This window comes from Globicephala melas, chromosome 9, assembly GCF_963455315.2.
Source record: "Globicephala melas chromosome 9, mGloMel1.2, whole genome shotgun sequence".
NCBI lineage: Eukaryota > Metazoa > Chordata > Mammalia > Artiodactyla > Delphinidae > Globicephala > Globicephala melas.
This window is the reverse complement of record NC_083322.1, coordinates 65,055,843-65,083,034: the sequence shown is the minus strand read 5'-3', so window position 1 is coordinate 65,083,034 and position 27,192 is coordinate 65,055,843. Positions and strand designations below refer to the sequence as shown.

Sequence of the window (27,192 nt, the reverse complement as noted above, 5' to 3'; positions counted from 1 at the left end):
CAAAAATCATCCCCAGAAAATAAAGTTTCTCCCATTCTCTATGGTATCATTTTTAAAATGACTAAGCATGATTCAAATACACAATGTTATTTTAGTTAAAAGATTAAAATATAACTCCATGTAAATCCAGTAAACTCAAGGTTATGCTGTGAAAGCAAACGTTTCCACAGAGAAGCTTCATGGAATGTTGACAATTCTAAATTTCCAAATTCCTGCTTGCTTTTTCTTCACCTTTTGCTCTACATGCTGAAACTGTATTACTATTCCAGTGCTTAGATGATTAAATGTTCAAAATCACTCCTGCTTTAACTTTCTGTAAATTTAAATTGTACAACCTTGGGAAGTGTTAGCACCACCGCCTTTGATGTTAAGCATTGATGTTAAGGATAAGACAAATATATTGGGTGATTTCAAAAACAAAGCTCTACATCTGTGTAGTTCCTTGGAGTGCACGGAGCGCATTCACTTTTTTTTTTTTTTTTTTTTTTGCGGTACGCGGGCCTCTCCCTGCTGTGGCCTCTCCCGTTGCGGAGCACAGGCTCCGGACGCGCAGGCTCAGCGGCCATGGCTCACGGGCCCAGCCGCTCCGCGGCACGTGGGATCTTCCCGGACCGGGGCACGAACCCGTGTCCCCTACATCGGCAGGCGGACTCTCAATCACTGCGCCACCAGGGAAGCCCCACATTCACTTTTTTTTTTTTTTTTCCCCCACATTCACTTTTAACCCAGTGGTGAGGAGAGGCAGCACCGAGACTGTAGGCAGCAGTCCTAGGCCAGTGGACAGCAGTGATGTGTACTAAACAGCAAGAAGGGTGGACAAAGTGGACGCTAAGTGTGCACTTAGTGTGTTTTAGTCCACACTAAGTGGACAAAAACAGAAATAGTGTCCAATTTTGCTGAACACTAAATAGGGAGGTGACCTGACCTGGGAAGGAAGATTTTACAGATGGCAGAATCCAACTGCAGCTCCTGGGGACATGCATTTTTATTCACAGAATGAAGTTTTAGACATTTGCTGTCTATTTCTTACTGTGCTACATACTCTCACCTGGAGTGTATGCAATCTGCCTAATACGTGGGAAGGTAGATAAGCTCAAGACTCAGTTATCACTTTCCAGGAGATGAGCTGTAACTATCAATCTGTAGAAAGAAGACTAGCAGACTCTATGGATTATCCTTATCTAAACACTAACTGCTCCGACATAAATGCAGTTGGTTTTAAAACTTAATCAACCATATGGCTTTGTTCATATATTCACCAACACTATCATCTATAACACAGGGAATTTTTTAAAGCAATACTATCCTGTAGAAAACAGGAAGACAAATGTAATTGGTTTTCTAAAACCACAAAGTTCCCAGTTAATTGTATTAATTTTCTAAATATTAATGAGCAATGAGTTAGAGCTGTGAGGCTTCCACAGATATAAAGGCAATGTCTTGTCTTCAAGGAATTTAGAGTAGCATTGTTAAGATATAAATTTCATTGGGCAAAGTACTTTGGGGAAGTATAACTAAAATTTTACTCTTTGCCTAAATAGATATCTAAAGGATAATTTAAGAAATATCTGCACAGTTCAACTCTAGATTTTATTTACAAGATTACCAGATGAGCACATCATAAATATCTGATCAACTTCTCAAAAGAATGATTGAATAAATTTTCTTATTTTCAAGTAGTCAATTATGACTTATAGTAACAAGATGAACACAATTCCTATACTGGGAGATCCTCTGGAGATTAATCTATTTTATATGCTATTGTCATATGGTCTAAAATACATAAATTTGGGAGGGATGAATTGGGAGTTTGGGATTAGCAGATGCAAACTATTATGTACAGAATGGATAAACTATAAGGTCCTACTGTACAGCACAGGGAACTATGTTCAATATCCTGTGATAAACCATAATGGAAAAGAATATGAAAAAGAATGTGTGTATATACATATATATGTGTATAACTGAATCACTTTGCTGTACAGCAGAAATGAACACAACATTGTAAATCAACTATACTTCAATAAAATAAATTTTAAAAAAATAATAAAATAAAATACATAAGTTTTATCATGAGAAGTCTTTCAACCACTGGTGGTATCATTCTGACTGTGTTTTCTCTGGCATTTGAGGACCCTCACAACCTGTTACCACTCTAGGACTGTGTTTTAGACCGGGTGCATGCTTATCTTCTCAATCAGACAAAAAAATACAGTCTGAACTTTACTGGGAACCAACCCAGTGATCAATAAACACTTATTGGCTCCTCCTCATTAGGGAGGATGCCCACACCCTTGCTCTCCGACTGTGCATCTCTGCCTTGCTTCTGTCTTAAATAAGCAAACTGTTCCTCTGCGTGCTCTCCCACTTGTTGTGCTATGTCTCTAATAATAAAGTACATGCTTTTATGAAAAGAAAAAAACACTTATTAACTAAGACATCACATGACATTCTAATTTTTCTTTCCAATTTTCTTCTTTTACCCAAATCTAAAATAATGATTGTGCATATGACTTTCCAGGGAGCCTCAGTGTTTTTATAGAAGCAAGAAATCTAACAGTTCAACAACAAAGCATCTGCTAACAATCTCCCTGTAGTATTTTTACTGCCAGGATTCCTCCACTAGCATTTACAATGATTATAGACTTAACAAGTTTATTAAATTACATTGAAAAAAACTCTTTCCAGGTTAGAAGAATTGGTTGTTTTGTTGTTGTTTCAAACAACTTGCTCCTTCTTTCTTTTTGATATCTACGCAATGCTATCTTTTTAAAAATGAAAGTCTATAAAACATACTGATAAGTTATTCACCTTAGCCATTTTTCCTCAAGGGACTTTTAGCCTCCCTCCTAATGTTTCAAGAATGAGTAGAATCAACAAAGAAAGTTTGAGACCTTCGGTCTAGTGAGATATTTAATTTTCCTTCACATTCATTGATTATTTATTTTAAATATGAAAAGAAAAAAGCTTTACATAATTTACATGCAGCTTTTCATGGTAAATATGTTTACAGTTAGGAGAAAACAAGCACAGAGTATACATGACTTTAATTACAGGTTTTAGTTAGTTCTGCTTATAGGATTACCTTCATATTTAGGCATACAAGCTTTTAAAAGTGCTTAAGATACAGATAAGAGGCTGACCACACATCCTGTTTCCCCAGACGGTTCTTGTTAATGCATGTTGTGTCCTGTCTGGTTAGTGCCCACTATTACTCTCCAGAGTGTTTTGTTTGAAGGATAAATTTATGATCATCCTAGAGATAAGCCATATTAAAATTGTGTGAAAATAATATTGTGATCAAAAGATAGTTGAACTACCTCTAAATAAAGATCAATTTTTCAAAAGACTCTCAGAAAAATTTTTTTTCAATATTTTCAGTGTTGATCACTTGAATGTGTTACAAAGACATGTTCCAAAAATTCAGCATTGAATATGGAATCATGACAATCACATCATTTAACTGGTTGAAAAGTCCTTGACTTCAAGCCATTACCAACCTTCATATATACACTTTCAAAGTTTTTGGAAATAAATAATTTTTTTTAATTCTCATTAAAAATGAGTCACTTAACAGGTCAATTTTATAAGATATTTTGAAAGATTTTTAGATTTTTGGAATCCTCTAGCAAAGTCAACAGTTGCATTAGAGTCTCAGGAAAAGAAGTGGTGTTCCATTATCTTAAACGAGGTAACCTTTTTTGTCTGTGTGCTATGGACCATTTTGGACCACTTTTGAAGCCTATGAACCCCTACTGATAAATGTATTTTTTAAACGTATAAAATAAAATACTTACAATGGAAACCAATTATATTAGAATAAAACTATCAAAAAATCAAAATATATTTAAAAAAGCAAAAGTAAAAAAGTAATAAATAAAGTAATATATAAATAATAAATAAAGTAAATAAAGTAATAAAGTAATAAAGTAAAAATAATAAAGTAAATAAAGTAATAAATAAGCTTCTTCATTTACTCATTAAATAATATTACTGAAAAGCAGGTCTAATAACTGCCCTAATTACCAAGTAGTGATGAGCATAAGTGATACTTGGAGGTTATATGCAATATCTATAGTGTGATCTGAAAAGTCACAAGTTCTGCTCATACTACTGTCGTTTATCAACTACATTCACAATTGGAGAAAATTTTCACAAAGAAATCGGTGAAAATGAAGCTGTAATTTTTTTCCCAACCAAGTTCATGAGCTCTTTGAATTCTATTGTTACAGTACAACATTAAGAAAGCCTAGAGGTCAAACTTGTTTATCTTAAGTCCATAGGTAATTCATCAAACAACTACCTACCCTTGTAATCAGGCCACAAAAGAACATTTCTGAAAACAGAACTTCCCACCGAATGCTTTTTAACAAAAAAAAAAAAAAAAAAAAGGCTTTCACTCAAAATTCAGTTCAGATCAATTGTGAGTGACAGCTGTCCATCATAATGCAGTATAAATTGAATGTACTGAATGGAAACAAAGTCAGTGTTTTCTAGGATTTTTTAGAAACCAGAAAACAAAGAGCCCCTAAAACACAGACATAGCATTTTATATTAAACAGTATGTCCCTTATCCCTATCACTGATATTTTAAAATCGAAGTTATATTTTTACAAATTTTTTTCTTCAGGTTTGCATTGTCTCATTTTAATTTAACAGCATAATATAGTCATCGACTATTTAAGCTTTTCTTTCTCAGAACTTTGAGTGATATCCAATAAGCAAAGACATCAAAAATACATATGCACAGTTAAGGCCCTTGGCCTCAGTGGTTTCGTTGCCTAGAACAGACTACAAATGACTGGTAATTAAACACAGCCATTGCCTGAGAGACAAGGTTGAATCACAGATCATTGGAATCTAAAGGGACCAGAGAAGCCACTTCATCTAACCCTCACTTTACAAATGAGGAACCAGAGACAATGAGAGTTTAAGGGACTTTCCAAGATGACCATGGAGAAGCTAGCCTGACAGTTAATGCAACACTCCCTCTAGCTCCCTACAAGGGCAAATTGTGTCCCTGGCTCCACTTCTATCAAAGCATAGCTATTGAGACAAGAAGTTATAATCAATTAGAAATACATCTTATTTATAGATTTTTGCTCCCAAATATGAGAATTAGATGACTTAAATGGTGATCACATCTGCAGAACAGAGGTCTTTAAAAAATATTAAAAGATCAAGAATGTGCTCTAAATAGTTTCAAGGTCTAATATATTAGTAATGTTAGTCTGACTTCTGAAAACCCAGGTTTCAATAGTCGTCCCTTATTTTATTTTTTCAGATGGCCTTTTTTTTTCTAATTATAAAAGGAATACACATCCATTATAATAAATTTTGAAAACACAAAGACAAATGCAGAAGAAAATAACAAGAAGCCATATCCCCAGAGTCAAAGCCATATATTGGTGGTGTTGGTAATATTTCAGCATATTTCTTTCCAGATATAAATGTATATATGAATATATAGCTATATAATGTAAACTTACATATTAAGATAATATTGTACCTAAAATTTTATAGCCTGCCTTTTCTCTTAGCATTGTACCGTGATCATCTTCCCATTGAATTAAAATTATTTCTAAAACATCATTAATGTGAAAGTCTGTGTTTGGTGGTTATTAAAGTAATAAAGTTTAAAGACATTATAATCAATAAAATGATATCATTATATAATTTTCGATTGCTGGATTATGTAGGCTAGCATCTGATCAGGTAACTAATGCATTAAATTGCTCTAAATAAAAAATATTAAAAATATATGTTTACAGGATTGTCTTTAGAAAAATTTAAGCGCCCAATGGCTAAAATCATTGGGGGAAAATGCATAATATCCCAGGAAATTAGAGAAAGGAAAACTCAAAGAGATACCTCCTGCTACTATTACATGTGGGAAGATTCAAAAAGGTACTACAACAGGATATCCTGACAGTGCTCTGTAAAGTCATGAAGGAACACAGTGCTTTGGTCAAGGAAGCAGCAACTGGTACAAACATTTAGTGCCTGGCTCCTGTAGGAATTCAATAAATATTTGTTGAATGAATAAATGGGAATCAATTTACCAACGTGTATCTAGACACCTGAATATGATTATACCCTTTGACTGATAATCTTCCTTAAGGGAATATATACCATATATACACTTGGTCACAACTAAATGTCCGGGACTTGTATGTTGATTAAGTAAATGACAGAGGTATAAAGAGCCATACAGACAATTCATACTGATTTAACAACTATGCTAAAATTATGTCTTGCCTATACTGTAATTCTTAGTTTAAAATGATTGAAGTATTTAAAATATTGGTGTATTTAATCTCTTGGTATAAGATTTTATTTCATTCTTTTAACGAAATAATTGTTAATTTTAAAATTGAAGAAAATCACTGCGTTATAAAAAATTTGAGAAGCCCAGATGAAAAAACTATTATGTTTCTTCCAAAATATTTTCTTATAGTCAATCTCAAAGGTTTTGCCCACCTATTTGTCCTTGAATGTCTCAGAAGACAGGCACAAGACTTCTTTGATAGTCATCCCAGCGGTGGGAGAAAACAGTCATGATGTTCTATTTTCCTAATACCATGACTTATAAAACACTGATACTTCCTCTTACCTAACCTTAGCCTAAGTATTAAGAAGTTATTAAATCTAACACACACACTAACACACACAAAACTTAGAGTGGCAAGCTCTGAATACCTTTATAAGCTCTGATGATTCATGCCCGTCTTCCACCACAATTAGTTGAGCTCTTCCTTTCCTTTCATTGTCCCGAATGCCGATGGCAACCTGGCTGGCCTTCAGACGCTCATATTTGTTGCAAGAGGATCCACACCACTGGTAAATTTCCTAAAAGAAAAAGACAGATCTTTTGACCCCAGGAATACGTGGAGGACATTCAGCCCTGGTGTAATACACACTGTGATTAATTAGGAGAAAAACAAAAAGGTCTAAAAAATGAAATTAAATTGATCTATTGTTGAGGTATATATAATTTTTATATATTTAATTTATACCTCATTCTGTATCCTGTTGCTTTCAGTTAGCATTATGAAGTAAGCATTTTTAAACATGGAAAATATAAATATATACCTCAGCATTCTCTGTGTATATAATCCACTAAGTACAATTTATAAAAGTAAACTTATATAAATTATTTAAATTTAGAATAATAAATCTAACGTATTTCAGATAGTCAAGAATCTGTTATAGTAGGAATATGCTCTTGATGATCATAAAACATGACCTATCTCTTTTGTAAAGCAATTTAACAATTCTTATCAAGAATCATAAAAAGAGTTAAAACTCTGACCCAGTAATATCACTATCTGGAATTTATTTTAATAAATTATTCATAAAGAAGAGAAAACAACACATGTACAAGGGTTTTCACTGATGTGATTATATTAGTGAGGCATTGGGAAGACATTAAATGTTCAACAATAGGATTACAGTAATATAAATTATGATATATAGAAAAAAAATCAAAATTATACTTTAACAGAAATTTAGAAAAACAGAAACAGCAGTTTGATATATTGTAAATTATATACATTAGTTGCCACTTAGATTAAAATATATATTTTAGGGCTTCCCTGGTGGCGCAGTGGTTGAGAGTCCGCCTGCCGATGCAGGGGACACGGGTTCGTGCCCCGGTCTGGGAAGATCCCACATGCCGCGGAGCGGTTGGGTCCGTGAGCCGTGGCCACTGAGCCTGCGCATCCGGAGCCTGTGCTCCGCGACGGAAGAGGCCACAGCAGTGAGAGGCCCGCGTACCGCAAAAAAAAAAAATATATATATATATATATATATATTTTAGACTTAGGTACAGTGTTCAGAAAGTATACAATAACATGTAAAATAATAAAATGTCATTTTCTCCATTAAATGTGGTTTAACAAAAGAAAGAAAGAAATGTAATGGTACCCAGGCCTGGTAGGATGTGGGAGTGGGTATTATCACACACTATTTGGGTGGTAGATACTGACACAGGCTTTTTTGAGGGCACTTTGGTGTCATACCAAAAAATTATATATGATTTTAAAATCAGGAAATTCCATTTCTAGGAATCTATTTTATAGAACTATTCAAACATGGGATGCAAAAACAAAGAAACAAACAAAACAAACACAAATGCCCATCAATAGGGAGATGGCCATATAAATGTCATTACGTGGATACTATAGACTATTCTTCAGTGGTTAGAAATTGAGGACAATGTTTAAACACCGATGTTAAAAATATCCAGGTATATCATAAATAACATAAAGCCACAGAATAATATAGCTCCATTAAAGTACAGAAACAAAAATATAAGCTCTGTTTCTGTCTTTGCAGAAAAAGATTTTTAAAGATACACAGTATCTTTAATACATGGGAAGGGGCATGTAACTGCAGAAAGAAAGCCTTCAGTTTTTGCTGTATCTAAATCAGTGTTTTTTCCTTTTCTTTTTTAAATGTCACTCACATTTATTAGCTGCCTATTAGGAGCTAGATGTTGGGAATAAAGAGATGAATGAGCGAAAACTAGCAAGGAGAGACTGACATGTAGACAACTAATGCTAATAATATGTTTGCACAACACTTAGTTTTCAAAACGTTTCCACACATACTTCCTGTAGTCAATCTGGAGAGGGGGTTGCTTTGTAGTTATTGCTTTGTGGTTAAGTACAATATAAAGGAGACAGACCAGCAGCCACTTTCTATGTGGCTTTATGTTTGCAATTTTTAAAAGAGGAAATAAATTAATAACAGCAAATAAAAGGGCACCCCAAAATTCAGAGAGACAGGCTCTTTTCTTTAATCACAAGACATTTCCAGTCCAGAGTCATTTCTCCATTCAAAAATAGTTCACTGATTACCTGAAATTGGGCAGGATCCCTCTCCCTGGGGGCACAACCTGAAAGCACACAGGTCGGCAACAGTCTCTCTGTCCCCTTAAACCGGCCCCCCACCCCCATGATCCTGCTTCACCTTTTCCACATTCCTCTTCAAGAATAAAATATAAGTCTTAGGAATTCAAGCCTTTATAAGAAGTAAAAGAAAAAGAGACTGTGCTTTGCAATTCCTTTCATTTTAGAATCTAATTTAGTTATTCAACATTGTTAAGGGGTGTTTCTTTTCTGTTTTTCAGAGAATTGCGTGCCGCTATTGTTTCCGCTCTAACCTCTTTTCTATACCTGGGCATCTGAACATGAGGCTCACATTTGAATACCTGGCCCAGACCAACAGTTACAAAGAGTGAAAATAAATGGTTCCCAACGAACGATCAGCTAACGTCTAATCACTGAGCATTAAAATCAGGTGGTGGAGTAAGATGGTGATTTTTTTTTTTTTTTTAAATGGATACCTGAGCCTACCCTTTGGGACTCTCAGGTGTATTCTGGGCAGCCGCATTTATTGAATGCTCCCTAGATGATTCTAAGCATTAAACCAAGGCTGAGAACCTCTTCTGGTCCCCAGGAGCACCCGTTGCATCAGGCAAGTGTTACAGGGAATCTGCAATTTCTAGTTACCCAATGCAGCCAAGCAGGCTACTCTGCCAGTACACTTAGGATCTTAGCCTAGGTTCCTTTTCTACCTTATTCCATGATATTTTGCAAATGATTCTTTTCTTAGTAGATCTGAGAAAGCAAACTTCCAATTTTTACATAACAATGAAATATAGGAAGTGGATCAGAAGTTAGCTCTCTAGATATCTCAGGCTTGTAAACAACTTTCATTACTGATTTGCTCTGTATTTTTATATTCATCTAATAGATGTTTATATTCTCCCTACCTTAGTTGTATAAATGGCCTCTCATCCACTTCAAAGAGATTATATAAAATCACACTAAATTTTTTTTAAACATTTTTATTGAGGTAAAATTGCTTTACAATGGTGTGTTAGTTTCTGCTTTATAACAAAGTGAATCAGCTATACATACACATATATCCCCATATCCCCTCCCTCTTGCGTCTGCCTCCCACCCTCTCTATCCCACCCATCTAGGTGGTCACAAAGCACCGAGCTGATCTCCCTGTGCTATGCAGCTGCTTCCCACTACCTATCTATTTTACATTTGGTAGTGTATATATGTCCTTGCCACTCTCTCACTTCATCCCAGCTTACCCTTCCCCCTCCCCACGTCCTCAAGTCCATTCTCTATGTCTGCATCTCTATTCCTGTCCTGCCCCTAGGCTCTTCAGAACCTTTTCTTCTTTTTTTTTTTTAGACGCCATATATATATGTGTTAGCATACGATATTTGTTTTTCTCTTTCTGACTTACTTCACTCTGTATGACAGACTCTAGGTACATCCACCTCACTACAAATAGTTCAATTTCGTTTCTTTTTATGGCTGACTAATATTCCATTGTATATATGTGCCACATCTTCTTTATCCATTCATCTGTTGATGGATACTTAGGTTGCTTCCACGTCCTGGCTATTGTAAATAGAGCTGCAATGAACATTGTGGTACATGACTCTTTTTGAATTATGGTTTTCTCAGGGTATATGCCCAGTAGTGGGATTGCTGGGTCTTATGGCAGTTCTATTTTTAGTTTTTTAAGGAACCTCCATACTGTTCTCTATAGTGGCTGTATCAATTTACATTCCCACCAACAGTGCAAGAGGGTTCCTTTTTCTACACACCCTCTCCAGCATTTATTGTTTGTAGATTTTTTGATGATGGCCATTCTGACTGGTGTGAGGTGATACCTCACTGTAGTTTTGATTTGCATTTCTCTAATGATTAGTGAAAATCACAATAAATTTTATTAGTATCTGTAAAGCATTAAGGAAGTCTGGTAAAATGTGTTTAAAAAGAATTATAGCTAATGATAATTTTCTAAATATAATTATTATTTAACATAGAATTTTACAATATTCTTTGGATCCCAAAATATTTTCCATGATATTACTTTGGGTTGGGAGTTTTATGTGCAGTATCAATTCACAGATAAATTTAGTTGTAGAAAATATTCCTCACCATTGCTTAGAGACCAGTTTCAACCTTTAACATAGCAAAAACATATCTAGGAAATACTCATAAAAATAATAAAACTTTTAATAGTGAAGTTTTCCTTTTAATTCAAAGATGACTAAATCACTAAAGAAAGTGTTACCAAAAAAAATTTCTTACTGAGCATGAAAATGAATGTTTTATGTTATGCTTACTCTTTCATTACTTTCACCTTATTTTGTGCTATTTCTATAAGTGACATATTATCTTATTTACTACACTTAATTTTCAGTGGTTAACTCAGACAAGAAAAGCAATAAAATGTGGACTTTAATTTTAAATTGCTAAAAGCCAAAACTGTTTAAAAAATTAATTAAAAAACCCTTTTCATTCAATGCTAATTAATTTTTATACAAATATAGTTTGTTCAATAATGGTAGTAGTACATTAAACATGTTTTAAATTTTAAACAGAATTTGAGCAATTCATTAAATTTGAGCAATTTATATTCCACCACGTGTAGATGATGTGTTTAAGACATCTTATTTTAACAGAGCTGTACAGTGATGAGATGAATGTGTGTAGTACTATTAATAAACTGTGTTAGCCCAACACTTACTCTATTCAGAGGTAGTTGGTTAAGACTATTCACCACTCCGGGCACAAGGAAACTTTGTACTCAATCGGCCCCATGCTTGAAAAACTCTCCTATAATGCAACTTAACCTTTTTTTTAGAGGGCATGGGCTGAAAAAAAGAAATTCTGCATAGAGCTAAAAGATGTCTGAATTGATATGATAGGTTGATATGTATTATTACAACCAGAAAAAGTTTTCATTATAATTTAAATTGTTTTATTTGTAATACTTTAATGGGATTTAGATGAAAAACCTTTTGTAAATGTGAATTAAGTGTACTAGACACTGAAAATTGTAGAACAAACATGGTTTCAGAGGCAACTATTTTACCTTCTAAGATCCTAAGGGATTTAACAGCTCAACACTAAATGTCATGTTTGGGGAGAGGGAAGGATATAAAAACTCCCTGTAAATATGGAAATATCCATTCAATTTAGAATGAAGTCCACTTAAATTTTGGCTGAAATTTGCTGACGTACATGTTGCCCACGAACATCCTCTAGTAGAAGTTTGTGAAACTATAATTAACTCAATGTACAAACTATTAAAGGAAAACAAAATCACTCTGGATAGTTTGAAAAGGAAAAAATAAGGGAGTAAAGAGAAACTGTTACTGGCAATTAGTTCGGACCACCAAGTAACAAGAAATCAAAACAAATGAGTGATATTCATAGAAACAACCACACTGGGGGCAGACCTAGAGGTTTCTAAAATTTCCTTTAAACTACATGGTCAGAGTTAACAAGTCAAACATCAAAGTGCAGCCAAACCTCATTTGGGGACAGGAAATAAGAGCAGAAATAAAACAGTGGTCAATGATGCCCTTGAAGGGAGGCAAGATTAAAGGAGACCCCCAAACAGCCATGTGATGGTGACTCATAACATGGGCAAAGAATTCAGATGGAATTGCTACTCTTTTGTCCTTTTCTAACTTTTTTATTCTAAATACATCTAAAAGTTTATAAAACGGGTGGGGGCAGACTTATTTCTCTCCCTTGCTTCTACTGGCTTTATTTTTCCTGTGTTTAGTTTTCCTTTAGATCTAGTTAACCAAATACAGAAGTTCATTCAGATACCCCTCTAGGCTGGAGATTCTCCAAAAACTACTTAACAGCCACTATGGAGAACAGTATGGAAGTTCCTTAAAAAACTAAAAATAGAACTACCATATGACCCAGCAGTCCCACTACTGGGCATATACCCTAAGAAAACCATAATTCAAAAAGAGTCATGTACCACAAAGTTCATTGCAGCTCTATTTACAATAGCCAGGACATGGAAGCAACCTAAGTGTCCAAGACAGATGAATGGATAAAGAAGATGGGGCACATATATACAATGGAACAGAAAAAAGAAACGAAATTGAGTTATTTGTAGTGAGTTGGATGAACCTAGAGTCTGTCATACAGAGTGAAGTAAGTCAGAAAGAGAAAAATACCATATGCTAACACATATATACGGCATCTAAAAAAAAAAAAAAAGGTTCTGAAGAACCTAGGGGCAGGACAGGAATAAAGACGCGGATGTAGAGAATGAACTTGAGGACACGGGGAGGGGGAAGGGTAAGCTGGGATGAAGTGAGAGAGTGGCATGGACATATATACACTACGAAATGTAAAATAGATAGGTAGTGGGAAGCAGCTGCATAGCACAGGGAGATCAGCTCTGTGCTTTGTGACCACCTAGAGGGGTGGGAATAGGGAGGGTGAGAGGGAGGGAGACACAAGAGGAAGGAGATATGGGGATATATGTATATGTATAGCTGATTCACTTTGTTATAAAGCAGAAACGAACACACCGTTGTAAAGCAATTATACTCCAATAATGGGGTGTGTGTATATGTATAGCTGATTCACTTTGTTATAAAGCAGAAACTAACACACCGTTGTAAAGCAATTATACTCCAATAATGGGGTGTGTGTATATGTATGGCTGACTCGCTTTGTTGTAGGGCGGAGGCTAGCACACCATTGTGGAGCAATTGTACTCCAATAAAGACGTTAAAAAAAAAAGATGTTAAAAAAATGATAATGTCTTCTGCAATACTTCTAGGACCTACCTTCTTTTTTTTAACTTTAAAACATGACTTTTTTTAGTTTTTGATAAACAAATGTTTATTTACATTCTATTTTGTTGTTGTTTAAAGCCAAGCCAACTCAATATCCTTCAATGACATGTATACGTGTTCTAAAAAACATCTCTGACTGAAGGATGTAAGTTGGATGCAGAGGGTGTGTATGGTTACTGAAGGCAGGGCGACCAGAAAGGAAGGAGTTATATGTGAGGTAGGACAAAGCAGTGGTGATGGAGAAGAGGAGAAGACAGGGATTTATAAGGTTAAAGCCTACAGGGTCGGTCAACCATGCCTTTGGATGGGTACTAGAGGACCGGGAATGGGGGAAATGACTTGGACAAATCTAGCTTGGCTGTGGCAGTGATGCCACTAACTGGGAACAGGTGACAGCTTTTGGAGCATTCTTTTTGTAGCAAGAGAAGGTGAAATTGGGTTCTCTGTACTAGTCAAAGTATTTGGCAAATCATATATATTTATTTTTCAAAAATAATTTCTTCCAGCCACAGAAGTAGGTGATTCAACTATCTTTAACTAACTTACTGGTTCTTCGAACATATGATTGTGAATTTCCCAGCACCATTAGACATTTCCCATATTGAAATGGGGACGTTCACTGTCCAATATAATAATCTGGGGGTAGAGCTTAAAAAGAACCTACACCAAGACTTCCCTGGCGGTCCAGTGGTTAAGACTCCACACTTCCAATGCAGAGGGCATGGGTTCAATCCCTGGTTGGGGAACTAAGATCCTACATGCCTCACAGCCTGGCCAAAAAAAAAAAACCACCCTACACCAAAGGCCCGTCCCAAAACCTTAAAATCAGAATCTTCAGGAGTCAAATCACAGGCATCAGTATTTTTAAAACCTCTTCTAAATGATGCCAGTGTGAAACCATGATTGAGAATTAAAATATAACTCCTAATACCTGGAGAGCCGTCTTTCCTAGGGCCCTCATCCATTCTCCAGTGACAGCCTGTGTGTAGCTCCATTCCAGCACTTCTCACATTCTACCTGGTCATACTCTGACTTGTGTATGTGTTTCTGTCTCTCACCACTTCATGGCACCTGGAGGCCAAAGGCTACCTGGTTTTCATCTTTACACTCCAAGCACCCAGCACTTTACACTAAGCACACACTAAATGCCATTCATTCATCCACACTTTTATTACAGGGTAAATTTCAGAGATTTAAAATTAGGTTTATCTTTCCCATTATCTTTTTTTTGTGGCCTGAAGGCTCTTCCCAGTAAATCTAGTGGGATGCATTACTTTGGAGTAAGGACAAATTTATCCAGAAATAGGAAGATATTGCTCAGCTCTCAGTTTTAAAATAAGCCTTCTTAAGTCATAGTAGAGACAAAAGTCTGAAAGACAACATAGTTTTAATTTAAAAGAACCTTGATTTTCCTAGAGTTAAGTGTTCTGCAGGGGAGGATTGAGGATGTGGTCTAGAAAGTTGGTTTTGCATATCGAGAGCCACAGTCTTGGCCTCAGGGGCCAGAGTGTATTGAAGAAACCACAGAGAAGGCAACAGTGTGAAATGGTATAAGCCTAGTTTGTCTGATCCAAGAAAAGGAGGTGATTACAAGGGAACCAGGAAACTTGATCAGGTGCAATCAGTTTTTGAGAAGGCCTCGGTAAATGTCTACTCCTCCTTATCTGTCATACATTCATCCATGATCCCAAGCATTAGAGCAGAAACAACTCTGGTCAGTGTCCAGGCAGTTGGACCAAAGGGTACTGGTAACCTTTTGGATATACTGTCCCCACAACTCCAGTGCGGCATGGGAAAAACTAAGTAGAGGTCCTGAGGGCAGATGCAGTAGTGGCTGATAGAACCAGAAAGGGTCTTGCAGCGGATATGTGGGCATCTCAGAAGACCAAAGTGAGGCCATGAATATTTTCCAGCAAGTGTCTTAGGACAGAGGCCAAAGCCCAGAGCTCAAGATTCAATGAAATAGTGATGCCTCAATGAAGCTTAGAGAGGAGGGCGGCTGAAGACTGCAAACCAGACTCATGCTTCCATTCTCAACCCTGTCCCCTATCCCAGGCAATAATATTACCTATGCATCCTCTGGGATGGGGAAGGGGGTGGGTGGGATAATCTGATTTTCTTTAATGACAAACAAAATTCACCTTAATAAGGCAAGACACTTTTAACCTTCCTGTGGAAATAGAAGGTTGACAATAAAACAAGGTTGAGTTATAGATTGAAAAAAAAATTGCATCTCTATACACATGACTGTATTTGAGACTGTGTGCTTTAAGCTGGACAGATAGACATTTGTTGAAATGTTTGCTGAGCGACTGTAAGTTCTGGGCCATAGACTAGGAACAAAGAGAGTGAGTGAGGCTAATAAGTGAATGCGCAGGCAGTGTGGAAAGTGCTGAGAGGCAAGTCTCAGCATGGTGATAGGAAAGTTAAGAGCATGCCCAACTCTACAAGGTGTGACATGGGACAGGACAAGGGGGAGAGGGGAATTAGTGAACACATTATAAAGAAGGCAATCTGAGTTGAATTTGAGGGTGAGATGATATTGGATGCTTGGCAGAGAAAGGTGAGTAGAAGAGGGGAGTATTCTAAGCAAAGGAAACCTGAAAAAAAGCAAAAGCATGGCGACTTGAGGGAAAGTGTAAGGCACAGGGTCCTGAGATGGTACTGTGATGATGAAGAGGACGGGAAGCATTCAAGGGACACTTAGAAGGAAAAATAGACTGAATGTGATTGATTGCATGTGCAGCACTTGGGAGAAGTTGTCAGGATGTCTCCTGGATCTGGGGTTTGAGGGCCTGAGTGAGCAGTGGTTCTATTCACAAGAAAAGGACAAGAGGAGAAATCATTTTGGAAGGAGAGGGTGAAACTGATGAGCTCTGTTTTTCGATTTATCAAGTCTGAGGTTCTCATGATATACACAAGCTGAAATATCTCGGAGGCAATCTGAAATACTGACAGAGAGCTCACGCAAGAGGTCTGAGCTGGGGGGTGAGCAGTTGAAGCTCTGGGTAAGGATGAGTTTGCTCAGGAAGAATGTATAAAGAAAAGACAATGATCAAAAGTAGAATCCTTAAAAAAGCAACAACTTGTGGCGGTGGGCAGACCATGTGAACAATGAGAAAGAGTGGCTTGAAAGGGAGGAGAAACAGGAAGCCAGGGAAGAAGTGAGACTGAAGGAAAAGGGAATAGTCAAGTGTCAACTGAGCACAGGGGCAAGTGGAAAATGATCAGTGGCCACTGGATTTAGCAGAAGGCACTGATGCTCATCGGAAGAACAGTTTCAAAGAAATGGTGGTAGTGAAAGTCAGAAGACGTGGGTTGAAGGCCAACTGGTCAATGAGGAAGTGTAGGCTGCTTTTTCAAAGCAGCATGACTGACTATGGGAGAGGGCGGGATAGATTACAAATAGCAAAGGCAGTAGGGCAATGCTGCATAACTGACCAAACAAGTTAACAAGGAAACAGAACATGCAGGACACCACGATTAAAAACTCACCACAGGTTCCTATTCCTGTGAAACATAATTCTCCACTAGTGGCTGGCTCTGACATGTATTTCTAAAAGAGTTAACGCCATATCCCAAACTCTAAGAATATGGGCTCTTTTCATTATCATTCACTTCTGGGGTTACTGATGCTTTGTCGAAATATTGAGATGTAATTTTATTAATTTCTATATATTCCTCATATCTTTAAAAATAGTGGAAAGTAATGATGTATAAATTCACCAACATTAAAATATATATTTCAAAAGCATTTTCCAACAATTCAGTAAATTCCAAATTGCTGAAGTCTAGCCACATCCCATATTATTTTCTGAAAATACACTAAATATAAGACAACTTATCTAAATCATCCTCTAAGATGTTGATGTTGTAATTAAATGAATAATTTTACAATCTCATGCTTTAGGTTGAAAAGGTTATGCTGTCATGTCTAGAGAATATTTACTGTGGTCTAAAATCCTGCCACAGTAAATGTTTCTAAGGTATATGGCACACCACCTTCATACCAGTAATTGTTTATCATAAAAGGCTCACTTCCCTCAAACACAATCAAGATATGGGATTTAGGTTATATCCATAACCTTAGTGTTGGCCAGCTGGCTTTAGTTTGGTGACAGCTCTAGAGGTTCAACCTATCTTTTTCATACCTGGGTAATAAAACAAGATTGAAGAGATGGCATTGGCTTCCCTTTGTGCCCACGAAAGCAGAAAGTGGTCATGAAATAATTAACTCAGTAACTGTTATAAAAATACTATGATAGAGAAAAGTTTGATTCCCTTCTTGGTTTACTGTGACACACCCTAAAAATAAAGTTCCCAAGGTAACTGCAAGATCTTATCATCTTTTAGAAACTTTTGGCGACATAACAACCGGTTAAAGGTTAATTACACAAACACAGATCATGTGGGTATTTGTTCTAAAGTACTTAGGAATCCAGGGCTTGATTCTTACTAGAATATCCCTGTGAGGTGTGGGAAAGTTCCACAACATAAGAGAAAAATCAGCTTCAAGTATCTCTGCAACAAAATCATTCCAAATGTCTCTAACCAACCATGAGAGCAGGAGATAACTTGAAATTCATTAAAGAAAATTAACTACATAAAATAAAGAAAATTTACTATTAAACAGGTGAATGTCCTCGAATCTTATTATAGAGACTCTGTCCCTATTACATGAGGCTGGATTTGTGGGGACTACTTCTATGTGCAGATATTACCTATGGGAAGAGAGCGTATGTTACTAGAGCTAGAATTGATCTATCACAGCATTCAACTACCTAGCCCACTGTGGAAACTCAATACTTGTTCAACAAAATAATAAATAATTTCATTAATAACACTACTTTCAGTAGATTCTAAGCCATATTAGACATAATCAATTCTGAATTCAGCAGATTCTGAAACTATTGCAAGACACTCTGTTATAGAGGCACATCATCTTCTATACTACCAAGTTCACTCAGTGGAATGAAAAGGATGTGACAGAAACAGAAACACCCAGGTCCTATCCCAGATCACCACTCAACCTGCATTAATGCAAGTGACTTCCTCACACCTTCTAAGGCATTTCTTCCTCTTGTGAAACGGGGATGGTGACTGCGATTTCCAGATATGACTGTGTGTCAGATGGGACTGAATTAGAGTCGGCTAACGTCAGCAGTGTCATTAGAAACCACAGTTAAGATGAAAAAAAAAAAGAAGGAAAAAGAAATAAGGAAGTTAAGGCTCCAAGAGGTTAATGACTTGCTCAGGATCAAAGAGCAGAGAGTTGGAAAGCTCAGTTGGATACTATTCATGACAAAGAGATTATTGCATTTGTAGAGCAATTACATTACACATAAAATACTTTTTTTAGAAAAGAAACATTTTCAAGTAATGGCAGTGATGAATTACATTATCAGTGGGAAGTAGATAGGGGCCTCAAAGCACATCTAATCAAATACCCGACTTTTATAGATGAGAACCTGAGATTACACTAAACTCGGAAGAAAACTGAGGTCCACTTTCTCCATGAACAATACCACCTTACGTGTAAAATACTTTATAAATTATAAAGGGATTAAAGGGCTATAAAATGTAAGTAGTTGAGGGAGATAATTATTGTGCATTGGCTTTGAGAGATTCTGAGTGCTGTTTTTGGAACTGCATGGTTTAATATACCTGATCATCTATTTGTATAAGTTGTGGTTTTGGTTGCAGAGGAATGGAGAGAGAGACTAGTATCTGTTTTCAGCCTAGACCTGAAGGTTAGGACTTAAGCCTGGATAGGGGAACAGGTTAGCATCTAAGGTTGAAAAGGATATTTCCATGAAATTCACTGTGAGATACAGGGCAAGAGTACTGCCATTTTGGGTGCAGACGTCTAAGTGTGACACTGGGAATTGTACTTTGGGCATTAATACCATAATTTCAACTGTGCACACAGCTGGTATAATCCAAGACAGTCGAATCATACATTAGCAGTAATAAAACTAGAGGTGTATCCTAACTTAGAGAACCCAAAGAAGTTTATAATTTGCGTCATTTTCCAAACTATTTATAACCTTAGCATATTTAATCTCTATGCTGTTGCCAGATTAATATTGCTCAAACCGAACTTTGTGTAGCTGCATTTTTAAAATCCTCAGTGTCCCCTCTATATATATATGAAATAAACTTTTTTGGCCTCTGTCTGATGCTCTTCCCCAAAATACTGCCCAAGGAGAGGCAGTAAAGCAAAAGGCTTAGGTGGGAATCAGACATATGTAGGGTCTAATCCTGGCTTCATTATTTACTGGCTGTGCCACCTTGAGCAAGTTCTATAGACAGTCCAAGCCTCATGCTAACTGAAGCAATAAGTCCCTGAACAATGCTTGACCTAGAAATGTTATGCATGATGATGGGAATGCTGATGTACGTGGTGTGATGAGAATTACGATCCCCAGAAGAAAAAGGACAACATAAACGTGCTCTGTGCTTCTTGCCTTCTTTGCCTTTGCACGTGGGTTTTCAGTGGCAGGGAATACTTTTTTAGGTTTTTTAAAACCTTACAAAGTTTTAAAGACACAACTCAAATCCTGCCTACTAGAGTCTAGCACAAGACCTTGCAATAATACTTCTTTGTCATGATAATAATGATAAGTATTCCTGACATTAAAGAGGCCTCTTTTCCTGGATGAAAAGTCAGATATTGCCCATCCAACTAAGATGATACTTGACATTTGTACTTGTGCCTTTTCTTCTAATAATTCTGAGAAAATTAAAAAGTGTGAAATAGGGACTTCCCTGGTGGCGCAGTGGATAAGAATCCACCTGCCAATGCAGGAGACATGGGTTCCATCCCTGGTCGGGGAACAAAGATCCCACATGCTGCAGGACAACTAAGCCCATGCGCCACAACTACTGAGCCTGCGCTCTAGAACCCGAGTGCCATAACTACTGAAGTCCATGCGCCTCGAGCCCGTGCTCCGCAACAAGAGAAGCCACCACAATGAGACGCCGACGCACTGCAACAAAGAGTAGCCCTGGCTGGCTGCAACTAGAGAAAGCCTGCGTGCAGCAACGAAGACCCAACACAGCCAAAAATAAATAAAATTAAATCTTAAAAAAAAAAAAAGTGTGAAATAGTATTATGTGTGTGGATGTAAGGGATATATTAATATTTGTTAAAATATTTTCCCAAAACTCTTCAGGCAGGCTGTTTAGACTAATCCTATGTCAATTTTAAATTCTAGAATCTTTGCTTCCTGGGGGAATCAATTTCCCCCTCAAGCAGTGTTTTCCCACACACACTTAGGGACAAAAATAATTAGAGGAAGCTCTGTTCAAGAAGGGGAAATATATTAAAAATTTCAATTTCTGTTCTATGGTAGGCAGAACTAAATCACTACTCCATTCTAAACCTGTCAAAGAAAATAAAAACTTTGAAGTCCTGCTTTATGTGTCATTTCAATACTTGCCAATTAGTCATATGATATAATTGCATCTCACATAAACATGACCTTTTCCTAAGTGTGTAGAAAAAGTGATTATCTTCCATGACACATACATCTGATTTGATCTGAAGACAATTTACTTTCCTCTAGACATCTCCATGTGTGTATAAAACTTACAGTGCCAAGGTCAATGATGAAGCAGTCACCCTTGTTGAAACTGTCCCAGCTTAGGGGAACTTCTGTGGCCCTGACCACTCTCCGACCTTTCACATGCAGGAGCCTCTGGGTGGTCAAGTCATTTGTGAGAACATGATTGAATCCAGACGCCACACCTCCAGCCTGATCAGTGGAAGGAAGATAGAAAACAAACAAACAAAAAAGGATGAGGCTTCGAACTAGACACAGCAGCTTAGAAAACCTCAGGTATTGGTGCCAAGCTGCCTGTCAAGCCAAGATAAAATACTCACTTAAGTGCATGTGAAAAATTAAATATGCGGAAGAGAATTTCCTGGCGAATCAACAGGTTTTTGTTTTGTTTTGTTTTAGGCTCTTTGTCCTTCCTATTTTAACCATTCAATTTAATACTGCAAATATTTACTGAAAACCTTCCATGTATAAAACCTGCTACATAAACAGAAAAGAGCTGTAGCTCTTGTCCTCTGGGAACTAATGGTTCTCAAACCATTGAGTGAGAAGGTAGACAAGGATTTCAGAAAAAAAGGTGACAGGAGGTTAACAGAGAGTCAGAGGCCAGAAGTACAGACGAGGAGAGCCTAGAGAATCAGGCAGCCCCAAACTCCCACGGTCACAGCCTCAGGTCAGAGAAGGGAGCTGAGTGCTGGCCAGGTATGGGCTGCTTCTAATTTTGGTCCTTGTTTTTTTTACATTAAAAAATCACCTGTTTTATTTATTTAGGTAAAAAGAGTTTACAAAATATGCCAGGCCTAAGTATTTATACTCTAAATCTGGTTGCACATCCCCAACCAAAACAAAATGAAAATCAAAGTACAACCACACTGAATTAAGAAATGCTGAAGAAAAACAGATTAACTGAATCAAGCACATCTTCTTGCACCATTTGAAATCAGCTTTTCCCTTTTTCATTCTTTTCCCGAATTAAATGTTAAGGACAATAATCTTTATTTACTTCCATAATTAACTATGAGGTAACGTGCAGAATAAAGGTGCAGTGTAAATAAAACTGTTATTTATTGATCAAAAGCCTCCCTGATAATGTGGTAAGAAAATTAGCAGTGTAAGAAGCCTATAAAATAATCCAACTTTCAAATTTATTACATCAACATTATACAGTAAATCCAAAGAAAGAAGTGAAGCTTCTGGGCTTCCCTAGTGGCACAGTGGTTGAGAGTCCGCCTGCCAATGCAGGGGACCCGGGTTCGTGCCCCGGTCCGGGAGGATCCCACATGTCGCGGAGCGGCTGGGCCCGTGAGCCATGGCCGCTGAGCCTGCGCGTCCGGAGCCTGTGCTCCACAACGGGAGAGGCCACAACAGTGAGAGGCCCGCGTACAGAAAAAAAAAGAAGTGAAGCTTCATATGTAATCAACAGCGCATTCTTTAAATTTCCATTGACTTTAGACTTCTCCCCTTCTCCAAAAGGCCCTCATGAATAAAAAGGTTTTGTTAGTATATGCTAAATGTTGACTTCCAGACAATTACAACCACAAGCTTTTACAAATATATAATAATTTCCCACTTCATAATTTTAAAAAGATTGCCATATTTCTTGACTGCACAAAGTATTATACAATAAAAATAAATTCAAGTTTTTCACCTACATATTACTACGCTTGGCCACCTTAATTTTTTAAATAAGACGTACAGTGTAATCTGATTAAAAAATAGCATAAGAACACTGTGTTCTGTAAAAAAGTTATAAAATATAGAGTTGACTTAGACTGAGAATACATATATAACATTTAGGATAATTTCATATGGTGAACTATCAGAGTATATATAGTCTGTGAACATTTAATGGTATTTTAAAAATTAATTTTGACTCTAATATTTGATGCCAAAAATGCACAAAAGAAAAACTTTTGTTTCATACATGTCTGTATCAGACAGTAATTCTTCTGTGAATACTGTTTGAATGACCCCTGGAAACTCCCAGCCTCTTTCTACCTATTCTACAGAATGAAAGCAAGGTGGATGATCCTCTAAATCAAGGGCACCATAAATACAGTTTTACTGGCTGACAGATGTCTGATTGTTGCTATTTACAATCATGATTGGGGCTGGGTCTTGTTCAGCTTGGGAAAGGTGCTTAGCCAGACATTTAATATAAGGAAGTAGTAGTAAGTAATTATTTATTTGTTATTTTATTTTATTTTATTTTTTTATTTATTTTTGGCTGTGTTGGGTCTTCGTTGCTGCACGCAGTCTTTCTCTAGTTGCGGTGAGCGGAGGCTACTCTTCATTGCGGTGCACGGACTTCTCATCGCAGTGGCTTCTCTTGTTGTGGAGCACGGGCTCTAGGCACACGGGCTTCAGTAGTTGTGGCTCACGGGGTTGGTAGTTGTGGCTCGCGGGCTCTAGAGCTCAGGCTCAGTAGTTTTGCCGCACGGGCTTAGTTGCTCCGTGGCATGTGGGATCTTCCCGGACCAGGGCTTGAACCCCTGTCCCCTGCATTGGCAGGCGGATTCCTAACCACTGCACCACCAGGCAAGCCCAGTAGTAAGTAATTAGTCCTCTGTAACCCCTCCCCAACTCCCTATAAAACCTCACAGAGGAAAAAAAAACTCAAGTCGATTAAATGACATGGGAAGATGATATTAATGTTTCCTAGCTGCATCTTTATCTTATATATAGCAACTAAATGTGGTTGTTGCTGACTTGGGAATGGTAGACTTGGCCAAGTTTTATGCATTTCAAATAGACACAATATCCTTTCCATAGAGTATTCTTAAATTAAAAAAATCATCTGGGCATTTGAACGATTTACTTATGTTGAGAGCATCATAGCATCATAGCTTAGGCACTGAAGTCAGACAATCACCCAGTCACACAGCAGCTGTGAGAGCTTGGCAAGTTATAGTCTCTCTAAGCTTCCATTTACTTATCTTAATAGGATGATAATGATAGAAACTGCACCACAGAGCTGTTTTTCAGATTAAACACGATAATACATGTGAAGTGCTTATTATATTCCTAGAAGCATGAAATTAAGTATAACATAATAATCTTTGCTGTTCTGGGTAGTAAATGAGCTCTGCTTCCACGTTTCCTATCACGTATTGTTGCAACTACACACGTTGTCATCTGCTCAATGTCACTAGTGATAAGACAGTAAAATGACTTTTTTTGCTGATAAATTTGACCTCCATTTGCAAACATCCTCCTTCTAAAAAATGCTGATTTGCGGTGGTTTTAATGTTGATAATTAGAAGATAATTATCCAATAATTGTAAACTTACTTTTATCATGTCCACTTTTAAGTATGTAACCAGAAGTTTGATTTCAGAAGCCCCACTAATAGGCACAAGGATTAATAATAGCATAAAACCTGGGCTTCCCTGGTGGCGCAGTGGTTGAGAGTCCGCCTGCCGATGCAGGGGACACGGGTTTGTGCCCCGGTCTGGGAAGATCCCACATGCCGCGGAGCGGCTAGGCCCGTGAACCATGGCCGCTGAGCCTGCGCGTCCGGAGCCTGTGCTCCGCAACGGGAGAGGCCACAACAGTGAGAGGCCCACGTACCGCAAAAAAAAAAAAAAATAATAATAATAATAGCATAAAACCCGAATGATGGCATATGTACTATAACATACGTATTTTTATTATTTAATTTAATCCTTAATCCTTACAACACCTACACAAGAAAACTGTTGTTACACCCATTGCACACTTGAGGAAACTGAACCCAGAAAGCTTATGTAGTTGCCCTGAGGCAAACAAGCCACTTGTGGCAGAAATGGGTTCATATCCAGGATGATGGCACAGTACATGCTTCTAGTAACTACAAGCCCCAGCTTATTCAAAATCTTGGGTTCACTGACATACGAGATGTTTCAGGATCATTTCACATAAAAGTAACTCATGAATTAAATAAAATAAGAGGTAATAGTTTCATATTTAATAGTTTCTAGCCTAGAGTAAAAAAATGATTTCAAGAGAGAGAAGAGAACTTTTGTTTTGTCCTGATCCCAATGGCATCACAAAATATTCAACTAAGGCTCTGATCAGGAAAAAGAAGAAATAAACTGGGGCAACATAGTAGGCAAATTTAGTATATATTCAGAACTCTAGTTTAGTTCTGAGGTTTTAGGTCTTCACTGGGCTAATATGGCAGATGGGTGGGGTGGTACGGTCTGCAGAACACCTGTTGGAGATGTTTGATTTTGAGAAAGATTGTTTCTGGTGTGTTTGTCTAGAGAAGGTGTTCCTCACACTTTAACCGAACATTCTTGGAAGCAGGGGGGATAGTGAAGGATGGCCAGTCTGCAAGCGTCACTGAGAGAATTCCAGGAAAAGCTATCCTTTGCTGAAGGTCGCCTTAAAGGCACAGACTATTTAATTAGTTGGGATTTTGTTTGTTTGTCTGTTTGTTTGTTTCAGAAGTAAAGCCATTTGATGATTATTGTTTCAGGCCAAAACACATAAATTCTATATGTGTGTATGGGGGGTGTGCACATGCCAGTGTATGCGTAGGAGTTCGTGAGGCTCAACCACACATATGTTCAACTCAGTGGTTTCATTTGTATCACTTCCAAGATCATACTACACTATTTGGGAAATGTGTGTATAGTTCTTTGTATTAACTGAAGTTATAATTGTTATAAATACTGTACTAATATATTCCAGAACAACTGAAATTCCCAAGTTGTGGATTATTTGCAGCAAATTAAGTGATTCTTTCGAATAGCAAAAATGAAAACTATTAATGCCCAAGTTGCCCATATTTACTTAGCATCATTAAAAATTAACCTATCAAATGAAATTAAGTCAGAATATTTCACACATTATACCATATATTCCACAAACATTTATCAAGCACCTATTATGGGTCTCAAGAGTACTGGGGATATATCAGTGAACAAAACAGATTAAAACAAAAACAAAACAAACCAAAACTCCTGCCCTCAAATGAACTTACATTCTATGAAGATATGAGGCGTGGATGGATAGGAAAAGAAGAGGGGGTCATAAAACAGTTTGAGAGAGGTGCTCACCTTGTATTTCAGACCTCCTTTGAAGTAGCCAACAAAATCCATAGACTCATAGCCTTGAAGTTCTCTATTCTGCACGGGCTTGCCACCCAAATAGTCATCCATCTGAACGGTAAAGATGGCAGCTGCTGCGCTTTCATCCTGAGTACACTCCTTTCCTGAAACGGCCAATGACAGCACCTCATTTATCAAGCAAGAAACAGGATTAAGGCAGAACTTCTGATAAGAAAACACTCAGAAATTTTCTTTGAATTATATGCCAATACAATAAATGTATGCATAAATTGTTCATCTTCAACAGAACAATCAACAGAAATGGTATAATATAAAATATTATTTTAATAACTAAAAGAATTGTTTTGTTCTCACTTTCCAATTCTTTTTTTTTTTAATTTTAAAAGAAACGCCGCTGTCAGACTATGTTCAGGAAGATATAATAATATATTCCAGTAGGATGCACATTCATTTGGTATAGTCAATGATAAGGCTATGAAAACATTTTTCAATTGTTTTAGCCTTTCTCAGAATTAATCTCCAGGCTTCCAAAATGTCAATATGTTAATATTTGTAAGGAATACAAACATCATGGGCCAGAGCTAAACAACACTTTGAGAATGGGAAAATGGATGTAACTTGACTTTACCACTGTTTTTGAGTACACTTGTCCCCACTTCACTATCTTATTGGCATAAGATAATATTCTCGGAAGGAAAAGGGAGGGTAAAGGAACCAGAATGCTAACATCTTTTGAATGTTAACGTATGCAGTATTACCCCGGGAATTTAACACACAACACACAGTTAATTTTCATAATTCTAATGCAGATCCCATCCAGGCAACCTCACTGAGGTCCAAACACCAATTCTTAAACCCAGTGTCTTCGATGTACACAAAGATCAGAGCCAGGACTGCCCTGATGGGACCTCAAAATTTATAAAAG

At 37.1% G+C, this 27,192-nt stretch overlaps 1 protein-coding gene across 1 annotated transcript in view; it reads right to left on the bottom strand.

Moving 5' to 3' along the window:
• Positions 1–27,192, bottom strand: part of SCIN (scinderin) — an 80,811-nt gene that overhangs the window by 47,162 nt on the left and 6,457 nt on the right. The window contains exons 2-4 of the mRNA XM_030857179.3: positions 26,256–26,410; positions 21,247–21,408; positions 6,700–6,849 (exon numbers count right to left, since the gene is read on the bottom strand). Coding sequence (XP_030713039.1) covers positions 6,700–6,849; positions 21,247–21,408; positions 26,256–26,410 — 467 coding nt within the window. The remainder of the gene's footprint in view (positions 1–6,699; positions 6,850–21,246; positions 21,409–26,255; positions 26,411–27,192) is intronic.